The 17,125-nt window shown below is 52.3% G+C and overlaps 1 protein-coding gene across 2 annotated transcripts in view; it reads right to left on the bottom strand.

The window, feature by feature from the left end:
- The window catches only part of pdhx (pyruvate dehydrogenase complex component X), a 60,677-nt gene that overhangs the window by 30,354 nt on the left and 13,198 nt on the right, over positions 1–17,125 (bottom strand). For both annotated transcript variants that reach the window (XM_035396018.1, XM_035396017.1), the window contains exons 4-5: positions 10,424–10,635; positions 8,323–8,421 (exon numbers count right to left, since the gene is read on the bottom strand). In XM_035396018.1, coding sequence (XP_035251909.1) covers positions 8,323–8,421; positions 10,424–10,635 — 311 coding nt within the window. The remainder of the gene's footprint in view (positions 1–8,322; positions 8,422–10,423; positions 10,636–17,125) is intronic.

Raw genomic sequence — 17,125 nt, 5'->3', positions numbered from 1 at the left:
TTATGCCGCTCTGGCTAAGAGCGTCTGCTAAATACTAAAGTGTAATTGTACTAATTATTAAAGAGTTAAAACGGTATCCGTGTACATGCACATTACATATTATTAAATATTAAAGGTCTGGCTGTGTGGTTTTTAATTTCAGATTAAGTGTTTAAGTAAAAGCACTTTAATGATTCAGCAGAAAGGACTGCTTGTGTGAATGTTAAGTATTCTCACATCAGTGCCCCCCCCATCCCGTGCAACGCACACCCGAAACCAACTTAAAACATCCAGGTGCGCTGCGTGAGTCACACAATACACCCCCCAGAGCAAGATTCACTTCTGTAAAAGGCAGGCGGAAGGAGATCGAGTGAACATGAATGCAGTTCTTCATGTTAGCGTGCCGTGACAGTCGTGTGCGGTAGGAGAACATGACTGCAGTTCTCCATGTTGACAGTCGTGCGCTTTTATCAGCTGTAATGTAACGCTGGCCGTTTTGACATCACACACACCTCCCCACCCCTGCCAGGCCCTGAAATGGGACATGTTTACACTGTTCCACCTGTCCCGACAGCAGTTATCACGTCCTGTATATCACAGCCGGGCACCTTTCCCACAACGTATCCCCTCCAGAAAGAGCAGGAGGCTGGGAGATAGGCATGGACTGGGGCAGAGAAACAGAGAGAGAGAGAGGGAGAGGGAGAGAGAGGAGAGAGAGAGGGGAGAGGGAGAGAGAGGGAGAGGGAGAGAGAGGAGAGAGAGAGAGAGAGAGGGAGAGGGAGAGAGAGGAGAGAGAGAGAGAGAGAGGGAGAGAGAGGAGAGAGAGAGGGGAGAGGAGAGGAGAGGAGGGGCAGAGGCATTCATTTGCCCCAGTCTGGGAGATGTGATGTGAAAGTCTCGTTCCCTTCATAGTGCGTGTCTGTTTAAATGTCTTATTAACTCCAGTTCCTGAGTCAGGGCACAGCTGTTGCTGGTTATATTCTCCTGTTTTGGCAGCAGGGATGTGTCCCTGAGATGCGTTGAGCGCGTCAGAGAGACGGGCGGGTCATTCAGACCGAGTGCCAGGCAGGCGCTGGAATCTCCTCCAGAAAGCCGCTCCCTCTCCTGGGAATTTTCCACTGCGGGGAACGCCGCTAACCGCACTGGGACGGAGCGCTCCGTTAGGGAGCGTCCCGCGCACTGACCGCGGGGGGTGGAGGGTGGGGGGTGGCGGGCAGTGACTGAGCAGCACCCATAATGACTGATTCAGAGGCTCCACTCAAACCCCATGGGGACGGACCGTATTGGGCTCATGCTCCGGACAGACACTGTTTAACAGCGTGCTGCAGAGCGGGAGGACAGGGCGAGTGAGTGAGCTTTCTGCCATCTTGCCTTCACCTGTGCATGCTCCGATCAGGAAGGAAAGTTTTCGGACAGGACGTAGCCCGCTGTCCCAGCAAAAGATGGAGGTGGGGGAACTAAGCCGTGTCCCCTTTCTGTTTGCTACGGTGGGTGGTGGGCAGGACGAGTCTGAGGAGTAAGAGGATTGGGCCTGAGCATTCTAATGCTGATGTCACAATCACTACTGCTGACTGACAGCAGCGGAGTTCCAGAACACTGAAAAACATTCCAAAGAACGTGCTCTTCAAAGGGTTAAGATGTGCTCCTTCGTTCTCCCGCCCACCACCTTAGCTTTAGAAAGAGGGGCTGTCCTGGTTTAATATGGTGGTGGACAGCACTCAGGTGTGCTCTCTCTCTCCCCCTCCCTCCCCCTCCCTCCCTCCCCCCCCCCCCCAGGGGCCCCTGTGTGCAGTAAACAGCAGCTCTTTGTCTGTCCTACATCGCTCTCCACCCAGTCCTGTCACACACAAAGACCTCGCCTCCATCCTTCTTCCTCAGACCTGTTCTCTTTTCCCCTTCCATTGTTCCCTGCATGTTTACAGGCATCTGCGCTCGCTTAGGCTAGACCCCCCCCCCCCCAATCGCTCTTCTCTCCTCACACGGGGGCCCCACAGGACTAATTAAGAGCGATTTAATAATTACAGAGAGGTGGGTGCTGGGGCGGTTTGTCCGGATTAGCAGCAGGCAGGTACATGTAGATGATGGCAGCTCCGGGCTGGCCCACCTTTGTGTGGGAGGACCGTCTGAATAGAAGAAAGGAGACCAAGGAGAAAAGTAAAAAAAAAAAAAAAAGTCTTTGTGCCATACGTGAGAAAGACGGGGAAACACAGGTAGAAATTCTCGAGGATGTGAGCGTGTAAGACACGACCTGTCTGCACCTAAAGCTTAAAACACATGGTCTGTCTGACTAAATAAACAGATCCATAAATGAGGAAATTAGAAAGTGGATGTTTTGCTTCCCCATTCCAGCCGTGAATGGGGGTAACATGGCAAACCGTTCACAGTACACGTGTGTTCTTTTATCTGGAACACACGGAAGAGCAGGTACAGCTGCCGTTAACAGAACAGATACGTGCTGTTAGAGAGACTGCAGACATCTGCTATTCCAACACTGTTCTCTCTCTAATCCAACACGCTTCTCTATATTCCAACACTCTTTTCTCTCTAATCCAACACGCTTCTCTTATCTAATCCAACACTCTTTTCTCTCTAATCCAACACGCTTCTCTATATTCCAACACTCTTTTCTCTCTAATCCAACACGCTTCTCTATATTCCAACACTCTTTTCTCTCTAATCCAACACGCTTCTCTTATCTAATCCAACACTCTTTTCTCTCTAATCCAACACGCTTCTCTATATTCCAACACTCTTTTCTCTCTAATCCAACACGCTTCTCTATATTCCAACACTCTTCTCTCTCTAATCCAACACGCTTCTCTATATTCCAACACTCTTTTCTCTCTAATCCAACACGCTTCTCTATATTCCAACACTCTTCTCTCTCTAATCCAACACGCTTCTCTATATTCCAACACTCTTTTCTCTCTAATCCAACACGCTTCTCTATATTCCAACACTCTTTTCTCTCTAATCCAACACGCTTCTCTTATCTAATCCAACACTCTTTTCTCTCTAATCCAACACTCTTTTCTCTCTAATCCAACACTCTTCTCTCTCTAATCCAACACGCTTCTCTATCTAATACAACACTCTTCTCTATATTCCAACACTCTTTTCTCTCTAATCCAACACGCTTCTCTATATTCCAACACTCTTTTCTCTCTAATCCAACACTCTTCTCTATATTCCAACACGCTTCTCTTATCTAATCCAACACTCTTTTCTCTCTAATCCAACACGCTTCTCTATATTCCAACGCTCTTTTCTCTCTAATCCAACACGCTTCTCTATATTCCAACACTCTTTTCTCTGTAATCCAACGCTCTTCTCTCTCTAATCCAACACGCTTCTCTATATTCCAACGCTCTTCTCTCTCTAATTCAACACGCTTCTCTATATTCCAACACTCTTTTCTCTCTAATCCAACACTCTTCTCTGCATTCCAACACTCTTTTCTCTCTAATCCAACACCCTTCTCTGTAATCCAACACGCTTCTCTCTCTAATTCAACACTCTTTTCTCTCTAATCTAACACTTTTCTCTCTCTCTCTCTCTCTCTCTCTCTCTCTCACACTGCTCTCTCTCTTTTATAACTCTCCCCATTGACAGCCATACCAGAGGAGATTCTGGATGTCTGAGAGGAGGTGACTGGAATACTAAACCGAAATAAACCCCCCCCCCCCCGCCCCCCCTTGGCTCACAGACCCGGCACAAAGATTGCCTGGATACAGGGGTAAAGGGGGCCGTTTCTGAAAACCCTGCAATACACCAAAACGGCAGACTGAAACACCAAACCGTAAGAGTCAAACACCAAACCGGCAGAGTCAAACACCAAACCGGCAGACTCAAACACCAAAACGGCAGACTGAAACACCAAACCGTAAGAGTCAAACACCAAACCGGCAGACTCAAACACCAAACCGGCAGACTCAAACACCAAACCGGCAGACTCAAACACCAAACCGGCAGACTGAAACACCAAAACGGCAGGCTCAAACACCAAAACGGCAGGCTCCAATGCGTCCTGTGTGCCACAGGAGTAAGCTCATTTGCCTGTTAGCTGGTTGTTATGGCAGCTCGTTTATTGGGGGGTTTTAGGGTCTAACTGACAGAGTCGTACTCCAGGTCTGCAAACATACATGAGCCCCAGGGCAGACCTGTACCCATGCACTTTCCCTCCTTTTTTCCCTCCCCTTTTTTTCCTCTTTCTCGAGTCTTGGGGCGCGATCGAATCAGATTTTACCCTCCGCTATTCACACCTGACAAAGGGGTAGGCAGCTGCAAGACTCAACATGTGAGCTCACTCAACTCCCCGATTGTACTTCAAACAAAAAAAAAACAAAAAGGAAAAAGCTACCCCCTACCCCCCCCAAAATAAATCAAACCTGCTGTCTGAATCCTGCCCCTCCACCCTCCTCGCCCTGCCCCCCAGTCTACTACTTGTTTTGAATGTTTAAAAGAAAAAAGAAAATCTCACGGAATAATGCACACAGCCGAACAGCCACCTGCTGCATGGGGCTCAGAGACACAGAGGCTTGGACACTGGTCAGTGCATCAGGCACTATCAGACACAACTGTAGAAATAAGACGTGGGCACTGGTCAGTGCATCAGGCACTATCAGACACAACTGTAGAAATAAGACGTGGGCACTGGCTGCAGAGATGTGTGTTGGATAGGCACTCAGGCACCAGCACACACCACAGGCACTTATTACTGCACACACACACACACACACACACACACACACACACCTGCACGTACATGCACCAGCACATACACACACACACACACACCTACACGTGCACGCACAAGCACACACACACGTGTGTATGCACAAACACACACCTACACAAACACACACGTACCTACACCTGCATGCACAAGCACATGTCCATGAACACACACACACATACACCTACACGTACACGCACAAGCACACACACGCGTGCATGTACAAGCACACACACACCTACACACACACACAAGCACACACACACACACACACGTGCATGCACGAGCACACACACACACTCACACACACATACACCCACACGTGTATGAACAAACACAAATTGATATAACTGCTACACTCATTAAAACTCACTTGAATCAACAGCCGTTTCTTTATCAAATAAAAACCATCCATACTCCATACAATATAAAATGAAACCTGGAAATGAAGTTAGCTTGGGTTAATGTGTGATGCCAAACAATGCAAAACAAAATATCAGAAAGTTATATAAAGACTTAGCTATTAAAAGAAAAAGTGTTGGCATAGAATAAGAATCCCAGTCATAAGCACGGCACCAACACTCAGAAATAACACAAAAATACAAATGCAGGTACCATCACACATGCATAAATTCAGAACTAACGCTACAAACCAGCACCACTTGCACAAACACAAGCCTGCAACAGCAACATGCACAACAGAGCTACCAATACCCAACACAAAGAGCAGACAGGGAAGGTCAAAGTGTCCCCCTCTGGAAAAATCCATCCATCCATCTTTCAAAAGTAACAATATCTGAGTGTTCTTACAGAGTTCATTATGTGCAATTACTGAACAACACTGTACATTAAAGGCCTGACGTCTTTAAAGTACACACACACTAAAAATACATATGCGCACACATTCACAATCACACACAAAAGTACATATGCCCACACATTCACAATCGCACACTAAAAATACATACGCGCACACATTCACAATCACACACTAAAAATACATATGCGCACACATTCACAATCACACACAAAAGTACATACGCCCACACATTCACAATCGCACACTAAAAATACATACGCGCACACATTCACAATCACACACTAAAAATACATACGCACACACAAACACAAAAATACACACACACACATACACAATCACACACAAAAGTACATACGCCCACACATTCACAATCGCACACTAAAAATACATACGCGCACACATTCACAATCACACACTAAAAATACATATGCACACACATACACAATCACACACAATCACACAAAAAAAAAAAACACGCACACATACACGATCACACACAAAAGTACATAAGCACACACATTCACAATCACACACAAAAATACACACACACACTAATACATATGCACACCCACCACACACACTGTATTGGCTTCTCTTTACAGTCTCTCACACGTGCACAGTTACACACAAAAGTATGTATACACCCACACACACACGCATGCACAATCACGCAAAAGTATGCGCACACGCGTGTGAAACGTGTGCTGAGCATGTGAAGGCCCTGCCTCAGGCAGTGGAGGAAAATAAGCAGTCCGGAGGCTCGAGTGTCATTTCGCAATCCTGTTTGTCAAGGACAAACACAGTGTGCTCTGATCACAGCCCCGCCCCCCACAGCCCCGCCCCCCGCCCCCCCACTTCCAGTATCTGGGGAAGACGGTGCCCCCGTGTCTTAGCCCCCTGCTCTCCTCAGCCGGCCCACGCACCAGGCCTGGGTGGGGTCTCCACAGTACCGCCGTCTGATTGGCTTACTGCCCTCCTGCCGTCCTCAATGGGCACCTGCCTTTACACACGACTTCCACGCACCGCTGTGCACTGTGGGTCGGAAAGTCCATCCCTAAACAATGCGCTGCACTCGGTGTGCCGCTGTTAGCCTGGTTTCGTCCTCGGCGTTTCTGAGACGCACCTGCAGGGGTGAAAGTCTGCGTTTGCAGACGCAGCAGAGCGGAGCGTGTCGTTAGCACTACCGGGGGATTCATCACGCGCTTCTTTACGTTCTCAGACGCAAACATCATAAACCGGCACCATCGACCGCCCCCCCGCTCGCTATCGTCAACGAAAAAATGGGTGAAACCCGGTGGGTGGTAAGAGGGCCGGGGCGTGGAATTCAGCTGGAAGAGAAGAGAAAAGCCACGGGCGTGTCCCTGCCCCTATAGCCCCCCCCCCACTCTGCTCGCTCACCTGTAGCCCCTCTCCCCCCGCCCCCTCCCCCGCTTATATAACGGGCGATGAGGTCATTCTCCTGTAACGTACATTCTGTTCAGATCGTTTTTAGCTCCTTCACCAACAACAGGAGGAAAGGGGAGGAGCCTGCCCAAGTCTGAATGGTATCTGAGGCGGGGAGGGGGGGGGGGAAACAAAGAGCGCGAAGCAGTGATGGAGGGAGGGAGAGGGGGAAAGAGAGAGAGAGAGAGAAACAGAGAGCACTTTTAAAAGCTCCTCAGTTGCCTTTTGGGGTGCGGAGGGAAGAGGTTTTAGGGAAGTGCAATGCCTGCATGATGTTCAGTGTTAAATCACTGAACACACGGTACATTCGATCCCATTTGGATCCATATGAATTAACACTGAGCACCATGCTGTGGGGTTAGTGTGCATGAGCTCATCAGAGGACTGAAGAGCACAGCCCCCCCCCACGCCTCCCTGCACACTGCTCCAGCATGGGGGTGACTGTGCTGACCCCCCCCAACGCGCTGAAATGAGGAAGAGGAGCGCACTGACCCTTCCTCTAACGCAATGACTCTTCACAAGGTTCCTCTGTAGAAACCACAGCGATGGCTCTGCCCGGCTCAGCCACTGAGTCAGCGGCGCGCTGAGGATCGGCGTCTGATTGGCTCAGTAAGAAGGCCGGCGTTTCCGCACAGCCATGTTTCCTGTGTGCTGGGCTACCTCCGAACTTCACCGAGCGCCACAGAGCGCCAGCCTCGTTCTGGGTCTGACATCTCACATCCTTTAACTCTAAAGAGGAACCACTGTCACTCACTTCCTCCTCTCTCCAGCACATACAAACACACAGACACGCACAGTCCGTTTCCATGGGCACGGCGGATCCTGGAGACTGGGTTGCCTTGGAGACAGAGACCCCTAATGAGATTCCCCAGCAGTCTCCTTGGTGTGATGTTGCCGTGCCGACGGCGGCCCCAGTGGAGGGATTCATCATCAGCCGCGGTTCCCAGAAGGCCGTGCGACTGCGGGCGGCCATTAGAGGTGATGTGCCGCGGTTCTCGCCTGCTCCGAGGTGTGAGCGCGCTCAGACGACAGGGTTTCTGTCCTTTGGGACGGATGCAGGACGGACCCGACCCGCGCTCGCTGCCACGCCCTCCTCCCGGCCCTCCTCCCGGCAGACCTCCCGGCCTCTGAGACGGCTCACCCCTGCACCCCTCAGACACTCCACTCTCCGTCTCTACAGAGCTCCTTATTACTAACACCATCACTAATACTGTTCCTGCTCTTATTACCATAAATCTGACTCTTTAATCTGAACCAGGTAGACAAGCCCCCCACCATACCCTATCGGGGGGCCCTACTCCTGTTAACCAACGCCCCCCCCCGCCGGGAGTGTCCCCTCACTCACTCCTTAGTGACGAGGCCTCGGGGGCCAGTGGGCGTGGCCAGCTGTGGGTCCAGCCCGAGCGTGTCCAGGATGTGGCGGGCAGCCGGGCTCAGTCTTAGCCTGTGATTGGACAGAGAGACACAGCACACAAACCGTCAGCCAATCAGCAGCCTCCTGCTCCTTGCTTGCTTGCTCCTAGCTGAGACCCCCCTCCACATAGTGTCTACCCCCTGAACAGACATTTTCACAGCAGTCTGTCACTGGGTTTACTGGTGTGAGTCACCGCTCATGGGGGGGGGGGGGGGGGGGGGGGGCTCAATCCTGCCTGACATAGCCTGCCCCCCCCGCCCCCCCCCCACCACATGAACACATTTCCATGGTGACTGCCCCCCCCCCCCCCAGTCTGCGGTCCTGACCCCGTCACGGTTCGTGGTGTGTGTTCCAGCAGTGAGCACATTCTATACCGCCCGCAAACCGTACACCTGTCTGCGGCGACCCGGAACGCCAGCAGGTCAACTCCCAGCTTAATGTGTACAGGAACTAGTCACCAGAAACGGGCACGCACTCGCTCTGCACCCTGCACCCTGCACCCTGCACCCTGCACCCTGCACCCTGCACCCTGCACCCTGCACCCCACGCCCTACACCCGCGCCCTGCACCCTGCACCCTGCAGCCTACACTCGCGCCCTGCACCCTGCACCCTGCACCCTACACTCGCGCCCTGCACCCTACACCCTACACTCGCGCCCTGCACCCTACACCCTATACTCGCGCCCTGCACCCTACACCCTGCACCCTACACTCTCGCCCTGCACTTGCGCCCTGCACCCTACACCTGCGCCCTGCACCCTGCACCCAACACCCTGCAGCCTGCACCCTACACTCGCGCCCTGCACCCTGCACCCTACACTCGCGCCCTGCACCCTGCACCCTACACCCTGCACCCTACACTCGCGCCCTGCACCCTACACCCTGCACCCTACACTCGCACCCTGCACCCTACACCCTGCACCCACGCCCTACACCCTGCACCCACGCCCTGCACCCTACACCCTGCACCCTACAGCCTGCACCCTGCACCTGCACCCTGCACCCTACACCCTGCACCCACGCCCTGCACCCTACACCCTGCACCCACGCCCTGCACCCTACACCCTGCACCCTACAGCCTGCACCCTGCACCTTACACCTGCACCCTACACCCTGCACCCTACACTCGCACCCTGCACCCTACACCCCGCGCCCTCCCTCTTGCACCCTGCACCCTTCACCCTGCACCATACACCCTACATCCTGGACCCTACACCCTACATCCTTCACCCGCGCTCTGCACCGTGCACGCTACACCCTTCACCCGTGCCCTACCCCCTACACCATGCACCCTACACTGTGCACCCTTCACCCTGCACCATACAACCTACATCCTTCACCCTACACCCTACCTCCTTCACCCTACACCTTGCATCCTACACCCTTGCTCTGCACCCTGCACCCTACACCGTGCACACTGCACCCTACACCCAACACCCAACCATGCACTGCAGGGATGGGGATGAGTCCATCTCTCTTCAGGCTATCAGCTCAAATCCACTGCGCAATTTAAACTACTCCAATAATGTACAACGGGTGAGTTCTCAGAGAGTTAATTTACTTGCAATTAATTTTCTGCACTGAAGTAGAATCGACCCTGATCCTGGTTCATTGTGGGTAATTCAAATGCAACGATTACAACTTCCATTCTTCAAAAAACATCCGACACCTTTCTTCTATTACACATCAGGACCTGGGCTTACCTGAACAAAAGAACAATACTTTAGAAACAAGGTGTGCTTGTTTGATTCAGTCTCATTAATATTCCACAAGGATGGTAACAAACCAAAAAGAAAAGAGGACCACCCTTTTGGCCCTTAGAGAACTAGCGCACGCTGAGCCTCAGCACAGCGCTGTTTGCAAATCAAATGTGTGCGGCTTTGAAGTGCAGCTGAGCTCCCCCCGGTGGCGGGGCGGTGTTTAGGGTGTAAACACGTCCAGCGCTGCCAGGACGCAGCTCAGCACTTTGTGAGATGGGGGTCCCGGGCGGGGGGGAGGGGGGGGGGCAGGGGGGTGCGGGACGGTCACTCACTCTTCCCCGGGATGGGCTGCGCTGGGGGCGGCCTGAGCGGCTGGGGCGGGGGCCGGGGCAGGGGGCGGAGCTATAGCCTGTGGGGTGGGGCCAGCGGGGCTGGGCGGAGCCACCTCGGGGGGCGGGATCTCTACCCGTTTCCAGTCCTCGCCCTCTTCCACCATGAGGGCGATGAGTGTGCCCAGACGCACACCACGACTACCCTCCTCCATCTGAGAGAGAAAGAGAGAGGGAGAGAGAGTGAGAGAGGAGGCTTATGGAAACGGGGGCAGTGGTTTCCTCTGCATGTGCAGCATGTGCAAACCGCCCAGACGCATACACACAGCATAATGTTATGCAACAGTTCAGTAAAGTACAGTGTGCTTTCAAATTGTGCCCCCCCCCCCTTTAGTTCCAACTCCTCGACACCTAGCAGCCACTTGTTGCCCCCGGCGATGACTACATGCATATTTCACACATGAAGGTAATGGGCTGTTTGCTGTTTATTTAAGGCTGATGTCACGCGATGTACACTTCAAGTTATTCTAGAATGTTCCCAGTGACTCGCAGGTGCTGATTAAAGATAAAACAGAAGGAACACCCCTTTCGCTTAGACCTGTCTTTTTTTTCTCCCGTGCGATTAGGCTAAATCCCCAGGCAACCACAATGCAGGTTGCTCTCAACCTCGCGAAACAGATCAAGAGGAGTTTCCACTGCTGATTTCACCAGTAGACTTGAAAGAGGACATAAGCTGAAGCTTGGCGAGGCTCACTGAGGTCTGTCACCTGAGAGACATCAGTCAGCAGGTCTGTCACCTGAGAAACATCAGTCAGCAGGTCTGTCACCTGAGAGATCAGTCAGCAGGTCTGTCACCTGAGAGACATCAGTCAGCAGGTCTGTCACCTGAGAGATCAGTCAGCAGGTCTGTCACCTGAGAGATCAGTCATCAGGTCGGTCACCTGAGAGAGATCAGTCATCAGGTCGGTCACCTGAGAGAGATCAGTCAGCAGGTCGGTCACCTGAGAGAGATCAGTCAGCAGGTCTGTCACCTGAGAGAGATCAGTCAGCAGGTCGGTCACCTGAGAGAGATCAGTCAGCAGGTCTGTCACCTGAGAGAGATCAGTCAGCAGATCTGTCACCTGAGAGATCAGTCAGCAGATCTGTCACCTGAAATAGATCAGTCAGCAGGTGTGTCCAAGTACACTGAATTAAGAAAGGATGTTTCAGTAAGACGGGCCTGGATAGTACGGCATTCCAAGTAAAATAAAATAACAACAATAATAATTACAATATTATTATATTATTATTACAACTCATTATTATTCTCCTTTATATGTGAAATCACTTTCCAAAATCTATTTGGCGATCAAAATGTGAAAAATGACTGTAGTGAGAGCAAATCTATAGATACACCATTCCCCTCTCTTGCAAAAGATTATTTTCTAAAGAAATGTGGAAGGAAGATGAAGAGGAAGCGAGAGAGAGAGAGAGAGAGCGAGAGCGAGAGCTGGGGGGGGGGGGGGGCAGCAGCTCGATGTGCTGGAGTGAAAACGAATGATGTGCTTCTGTCAGTCTCAGTAAATCAGGTTTAATTAGGTGCCCTTTTCTCTCACTCACTGATCGATGAACGGGGAGGGGGGAGAGGGAAAAACAAACAGGGGGAAGAGCGAGAAAGAGAAGGAGAGAAACAGGGAGAGAACGATGGAGAGAGAAGCAGGGAGAGAAACATTCGGAGAGAAAAATCTTATTGTGATGGTGAAAATGTGGATCAGTAATGAGCTCATGATCCAATCATTAGCACTGCCCCTGCTGTGTCAGATACACACCTACAATCATTATATCACTGCCACACACTCTTATCAGATACACACCTGTAATCATTACATCACTGCCACACACTCTTATCAGATACACACCGGTAATCATTACATCACTGCCACACACTCTTATCAGATACACACCTGTAATCATTACATCACTGCCACACACTCTTATCAGATACACACCTGTAATCATTACATCACTGCCACACGCTCCTATCTAGAGCTGCTTACAGTGAGAACACAAGCTCAGAAATCTACATTAGGGCCAACAGCAACCTGACCATTCTTAAAATCATTACTGCATAAATCCAATCAAAGAAAACAGTGCAGACATCCATGGTCATTCTATTACACATAAACATTATGTCATGGACCAGAGCAGGTGTGTGACCAGAGCAGGCCGTTGCCATGGAAATCAGACCAATATGGCCACGCTGCACACACTCATAAAACACACCCAGCGTGTGTAGAAGCCAGAGGAACAGCCGCTGTTCCTGTGACACGCGTGTGCAACTGCGTGTGCGATACAGCTGCTGTTCCTGTGACACACGCGTGTGTAAATGTGTGTGTGATACAGCCGGTGTTCCTGTGACACACGCGTGTGTAACTGTGTGTGTGATGGTGTTCCTGTGACACACGCGTGTGTGTAACTGTGTGTGCGATACAGCCGGTGTTCCTGTGACACACGCGTGTGTAACTGTGTGTGTGATGGTGTTCCTGTGACACACGCGTGTGTGATGGTGTTCCAGGCAGGCGGATTAATCCCCTGATGATGGCAGTGGGCTAATTAACGGGCCGGGCCGGGCGGAGGGAGGGCCAGGCGGGGGGAGGGCCGTTCCTCCAGCCCGTCGGCGCGCGGTTAGCGCTTAATGATCTAATTGGGGAGAGAGACGCGCTTCGCCATGGCGACAGCTACAGACGCGGCACAGATGGCACGCATCAAAAATACACCTCTTCTACACCTTCATGTGGAACGAGGGATGAAAAAGAGAGGATGAAAGGGACCTGCTGGTTACTTGATATTTAATGGTGTATGTATGTATGTACACAGCCTGGATAGTCACACTCACATAACACAGGTGCACAACAGGTTAGTCACACACACATAACACAGGTGCACAGCCTGGATAGCCACACTCACATAACACAGGTGCACAGCCAGGTTAGCCACACACACACAACACAGGTGCACAGCCAGGTTAGCCACACACACACATAACACAGGTGCACAGTCAGGTTTAGTCACACACACATAACACAGGTGCACAGCCAGGTTAGTCACACACACATAACACAGGTGCACAGCCAGGTTAGTCACACACACATAACACAGGTGCACAGCCAGGTTAGCCACTGCACACTACAATCAGAGCACACTGCATACTGCACACTGCAATCAGAGCACACTGCATACTGCACACTGCTCTGAACTACCGCAGGACACACATCCATAGTGCTGCTGTCTGGTAAGACAGCGAAATCTTCCAAACCAGCTATTAGACTCTCGGTAAACAGCAGTTACAGGGGGAGGGCCGGTTTAATTGTGCTTTCTCAGGAAGCTGCTGCTGTATCATTCAGTCATCTGACAGGGCACTACAGTCCCTCCCCTTCTCCTCTCCCCAGCGGCCAAATGAAAGGCTTCTCAGCCGCAGCCCTTTCTCCCGCGCTCGATGCTGCCACCTGCTGGCTGGCAGGCTCCACTGCACCCCCCCGGGCAGCCCCCGGGTAATCTCGTGTTCTCGCTCCGTGTGCTCCCCCCAGCCGACCCACTAGCTGATGGTGCACTTGCTCCCTCCTAAAAAAAAAAGCCTGCAGCTGTTAATTGGGTGGGGGCGTGGGGAGGGGGGTCTGAAAAATTCTTCACTTTTAAAAAATGTGGACCTGGGGGGTAGAAAGAGACACGGGAAAACTCCACTGAATTTCATAAGAGAGACATAAACACCACCCCCCCTTCCCCCCGTGCCTCTCACTGCAGATCCTTATTAGGAGGGGGGAGGGGAACCTCGCTCTCCCCATCAGGGAATAAGACACAGCTCGGTGCTCTATGCCACAGCCTTCCACATCAGGTCAGATAGATTGAACTGACCCCTCCTCTGGGGGCACACCAGGGAGCTCCTAAAGGGTCACAACCCCCGCCCCCCCCCGTGATTAAAGCAGGGGGGCCAGCTAAAAATATACTGCACCCCCCATCCAGTGGAGTGAGGGGGGCAGGCTCTTCATGTGTGTGCGCAGAGGGGTGTGAGGGAAGAAACAATCTCTACATGCATGTGCGCACACACACATATATAAACACACACACACGCACACACAGACTCACACATACATATGCACACACGTGCGCTCACACACACAGACACACACACACACACACACACACACACACACACACAGATACACACACACAAAAACACATACACACACACACACACATACACACACACACGCACACACACACCATACATGCTGTCCAGTTGGACCCAGTAAGCAGCCGTAAGTGAGGCTTTGGTTCCTCGGTCTTCCCCGGTTTGGATCTAATAAAGTCTGGATGTGAAGTCTGAGAGTGTTACCCTCTCCTCAGGGTCCCTTCCGAAAAAGATTCAAACTCACGGAAAAATAAATTAAAGAACAAAATCATAAGTGGGTGAATAATGCAGCCGCTGGTTTGGGAAAGCCCTGATCTGGGAAAGCCCTGAGCGTAAATTTAGGTTTGGCTGGGGGTCCCATCTGTGACCGATCGGCAGGGTGCAGGCTCCGCCTCCCTCTCTAACCCTGGCCTCCATCGAACTGTGTAACAGGATCATCTGAACCGCGAAAGCACGGGCCTGGGGGGGGTAAAAACAGAAGGTAAAATCATAATAAGCTGCAGATGGGGACGGGGGACAGCGTGTGACGCTGGGGGGGGGGGGGGGGGGCTTTGAAACGGGGTAACGAGACGGAAGCACAGCTCCACGGGTCCGTGCCCCAGTCACAAGTGGAGCGCACCTGCCGTTACCACGGCTGCAGCACGCCAAGCCGCCAGAGTACAGACAGCCCCCACCACACCGCTACAATAACCACTCCGCTTCCTCTGTGTGATAGGCTGAGACTCTGCTGAGACTGTGTGATAGGCTGAGACTCTGCTGAGACTATGTGTGATAGGCTGAGACTCTGCTGAGACTGTGTGATAGGCTGAGACTCTGCTGAGACTATGTGTGATAGGCTGAGACTCTGCTGAGACTCTGTGATAGGCTGAGACTCTGCTGAGACTCTGTGTGATAGGCTGAGACTCTGCTGAGACTCTGTGTGATAGGCTGAGACTCTGCTGAGACTCTGTGATAGGCTGAGACTCTGCTGAGACTCTGTGTGATAGGCTGAGACTCTGCTGAGACTGTGTGATAGGCTGAGACTCTAGCGGGTGCTGGCCACTGTGGTCTCTGGGCAGGGAGACAGCAGTGAGACAGCAGAGAGACAGCAGTGAGACAGCGGAGAGACAGCAGAGAGACAGCGGAGAGACAGCGGAGAGACAGCAGAGAGACAGCAGAGAGACAGCGGAGAGACAGCAGTGAGATAGCAGTGAGACAGCAGTGAGATAGCGGAGAGACAGCAGTGAGACAGCGGAGAGACAGCAGAGAGACAGCAGTGAGATAGCGGAGAGACAGCAGTGAGACAGCGGAGAGACAGCGGAGACAGCAGAGAGACAGCAAAGAGACAGCAGTGAGACAGCAGAGAGACAGCAGAGGGACAGCAGAGAGACAGCGGAGAGACAGCAGTGAGATAGCAGTGAGACAGCAGTGAGATAGCGGAGAGACAGCAGTGAGACAGCGGAGAGACAGCGGAGAGACAGCAGAGAGACAGCAGTGAGATAGCGGAGAGACAGCAGTGAGACAGCGGAGAGACAGCGGAGAGACAGCAGAGAGACAGGGACCCTCTCCAATCCGCTGTGGTTCAGCCAGCAGGGGCCTTTCAGTGTCTAAAGAGATCTGCTCCTGTCTGTGCCGGCCGCCTGGTGTGTGTGCACGATGCCAGCTGACGTGCAGCATGTGTTGGGAACACACATTTCTCCTGCTGTGGCCGTTAGCAGTGCAGACTCCTGGGGGGGGGGGGTCTCTGTGAGCAGAGTCAGTGTGGGGGGGGGGGGGGGGGGTCTCGGTGAGCAGAGTCAGTGTAGGGGGGGGTGTAACCGGGTTACTTGGGTCAGTATCCAGCTGCACCAGGACACGATGCGCAGACTGCAGGCTTTTTATAGGCTGCATTAGGGAGCCTCAGCTGCGGTGAAAGACCTGCCTCCCCCACCCCCCACTCTGCGTGTTATTCCTGGCCCAATTATCCGGCAGCAGTGGGGGGGGGGGCAGTTTGGTCTGGTGGGTACCCACTTGCTTCCCCCCCGCTGGGATGTGGGGGGGGGGGGGGGGGGCGCATATCCAGGGAAAGCGTTTAGTTAGCCATGCCGGGAAGCACAACTGCAGGGAGTCTGAGGTCCCAGTATTCCACACTCCTGAGAGGATGTTCAGGTAATGGAGCCCAGGCAGGTACCTTCATTAATGAGGATCTCAAGCTCTCATTTGTGAAAACAAATTAACAAATTAACTTCAGTTCTTTAAAATCTAAAATTTTCTATCCATCCATCTCTCTCCAACATTTCGGTGTGCCGCCATTTTTGCGCTGGCTTTTGGGTGAGCTTGGCTTTTCAGATTAACAGGGGAGGGTGGGGGGGGCAGGTGGGTAATCTGGGTTCTGACGGCTCTCACAAATGAAATCCCCCCCCACGCAGCCCCTGAGGGCGCTGTCGCTGCATCCTGGTTTCCATTCCAGAGCGCAGAACTCGCGCTGAGCGGTCACTAGATCTGTCCGGGATTATCACAGGAGCCAGCCGCGGTAACGGCGCAGTAACGCCACGGTAACGGCGCAGTAACGCCGCGGT

Source organism: Anguilla anguilla, chromosome 16, assembly GCF_013347855.1.
Source record: "Anguilla anguilla isolate fAngAng1 chromosome 16, fAngAng1.pri, whole genome shotgun sequence".
Classification (NCBI taxonomy): Eukaryota; Metazoa; Chordata; class Actinopteri; order Anguilliformes; family Anguillidae; genus Anguilla; species Anguilla anguilla.
This window is presented reverse-complemented; position numbering and strand designations above follow the sequence as displayed.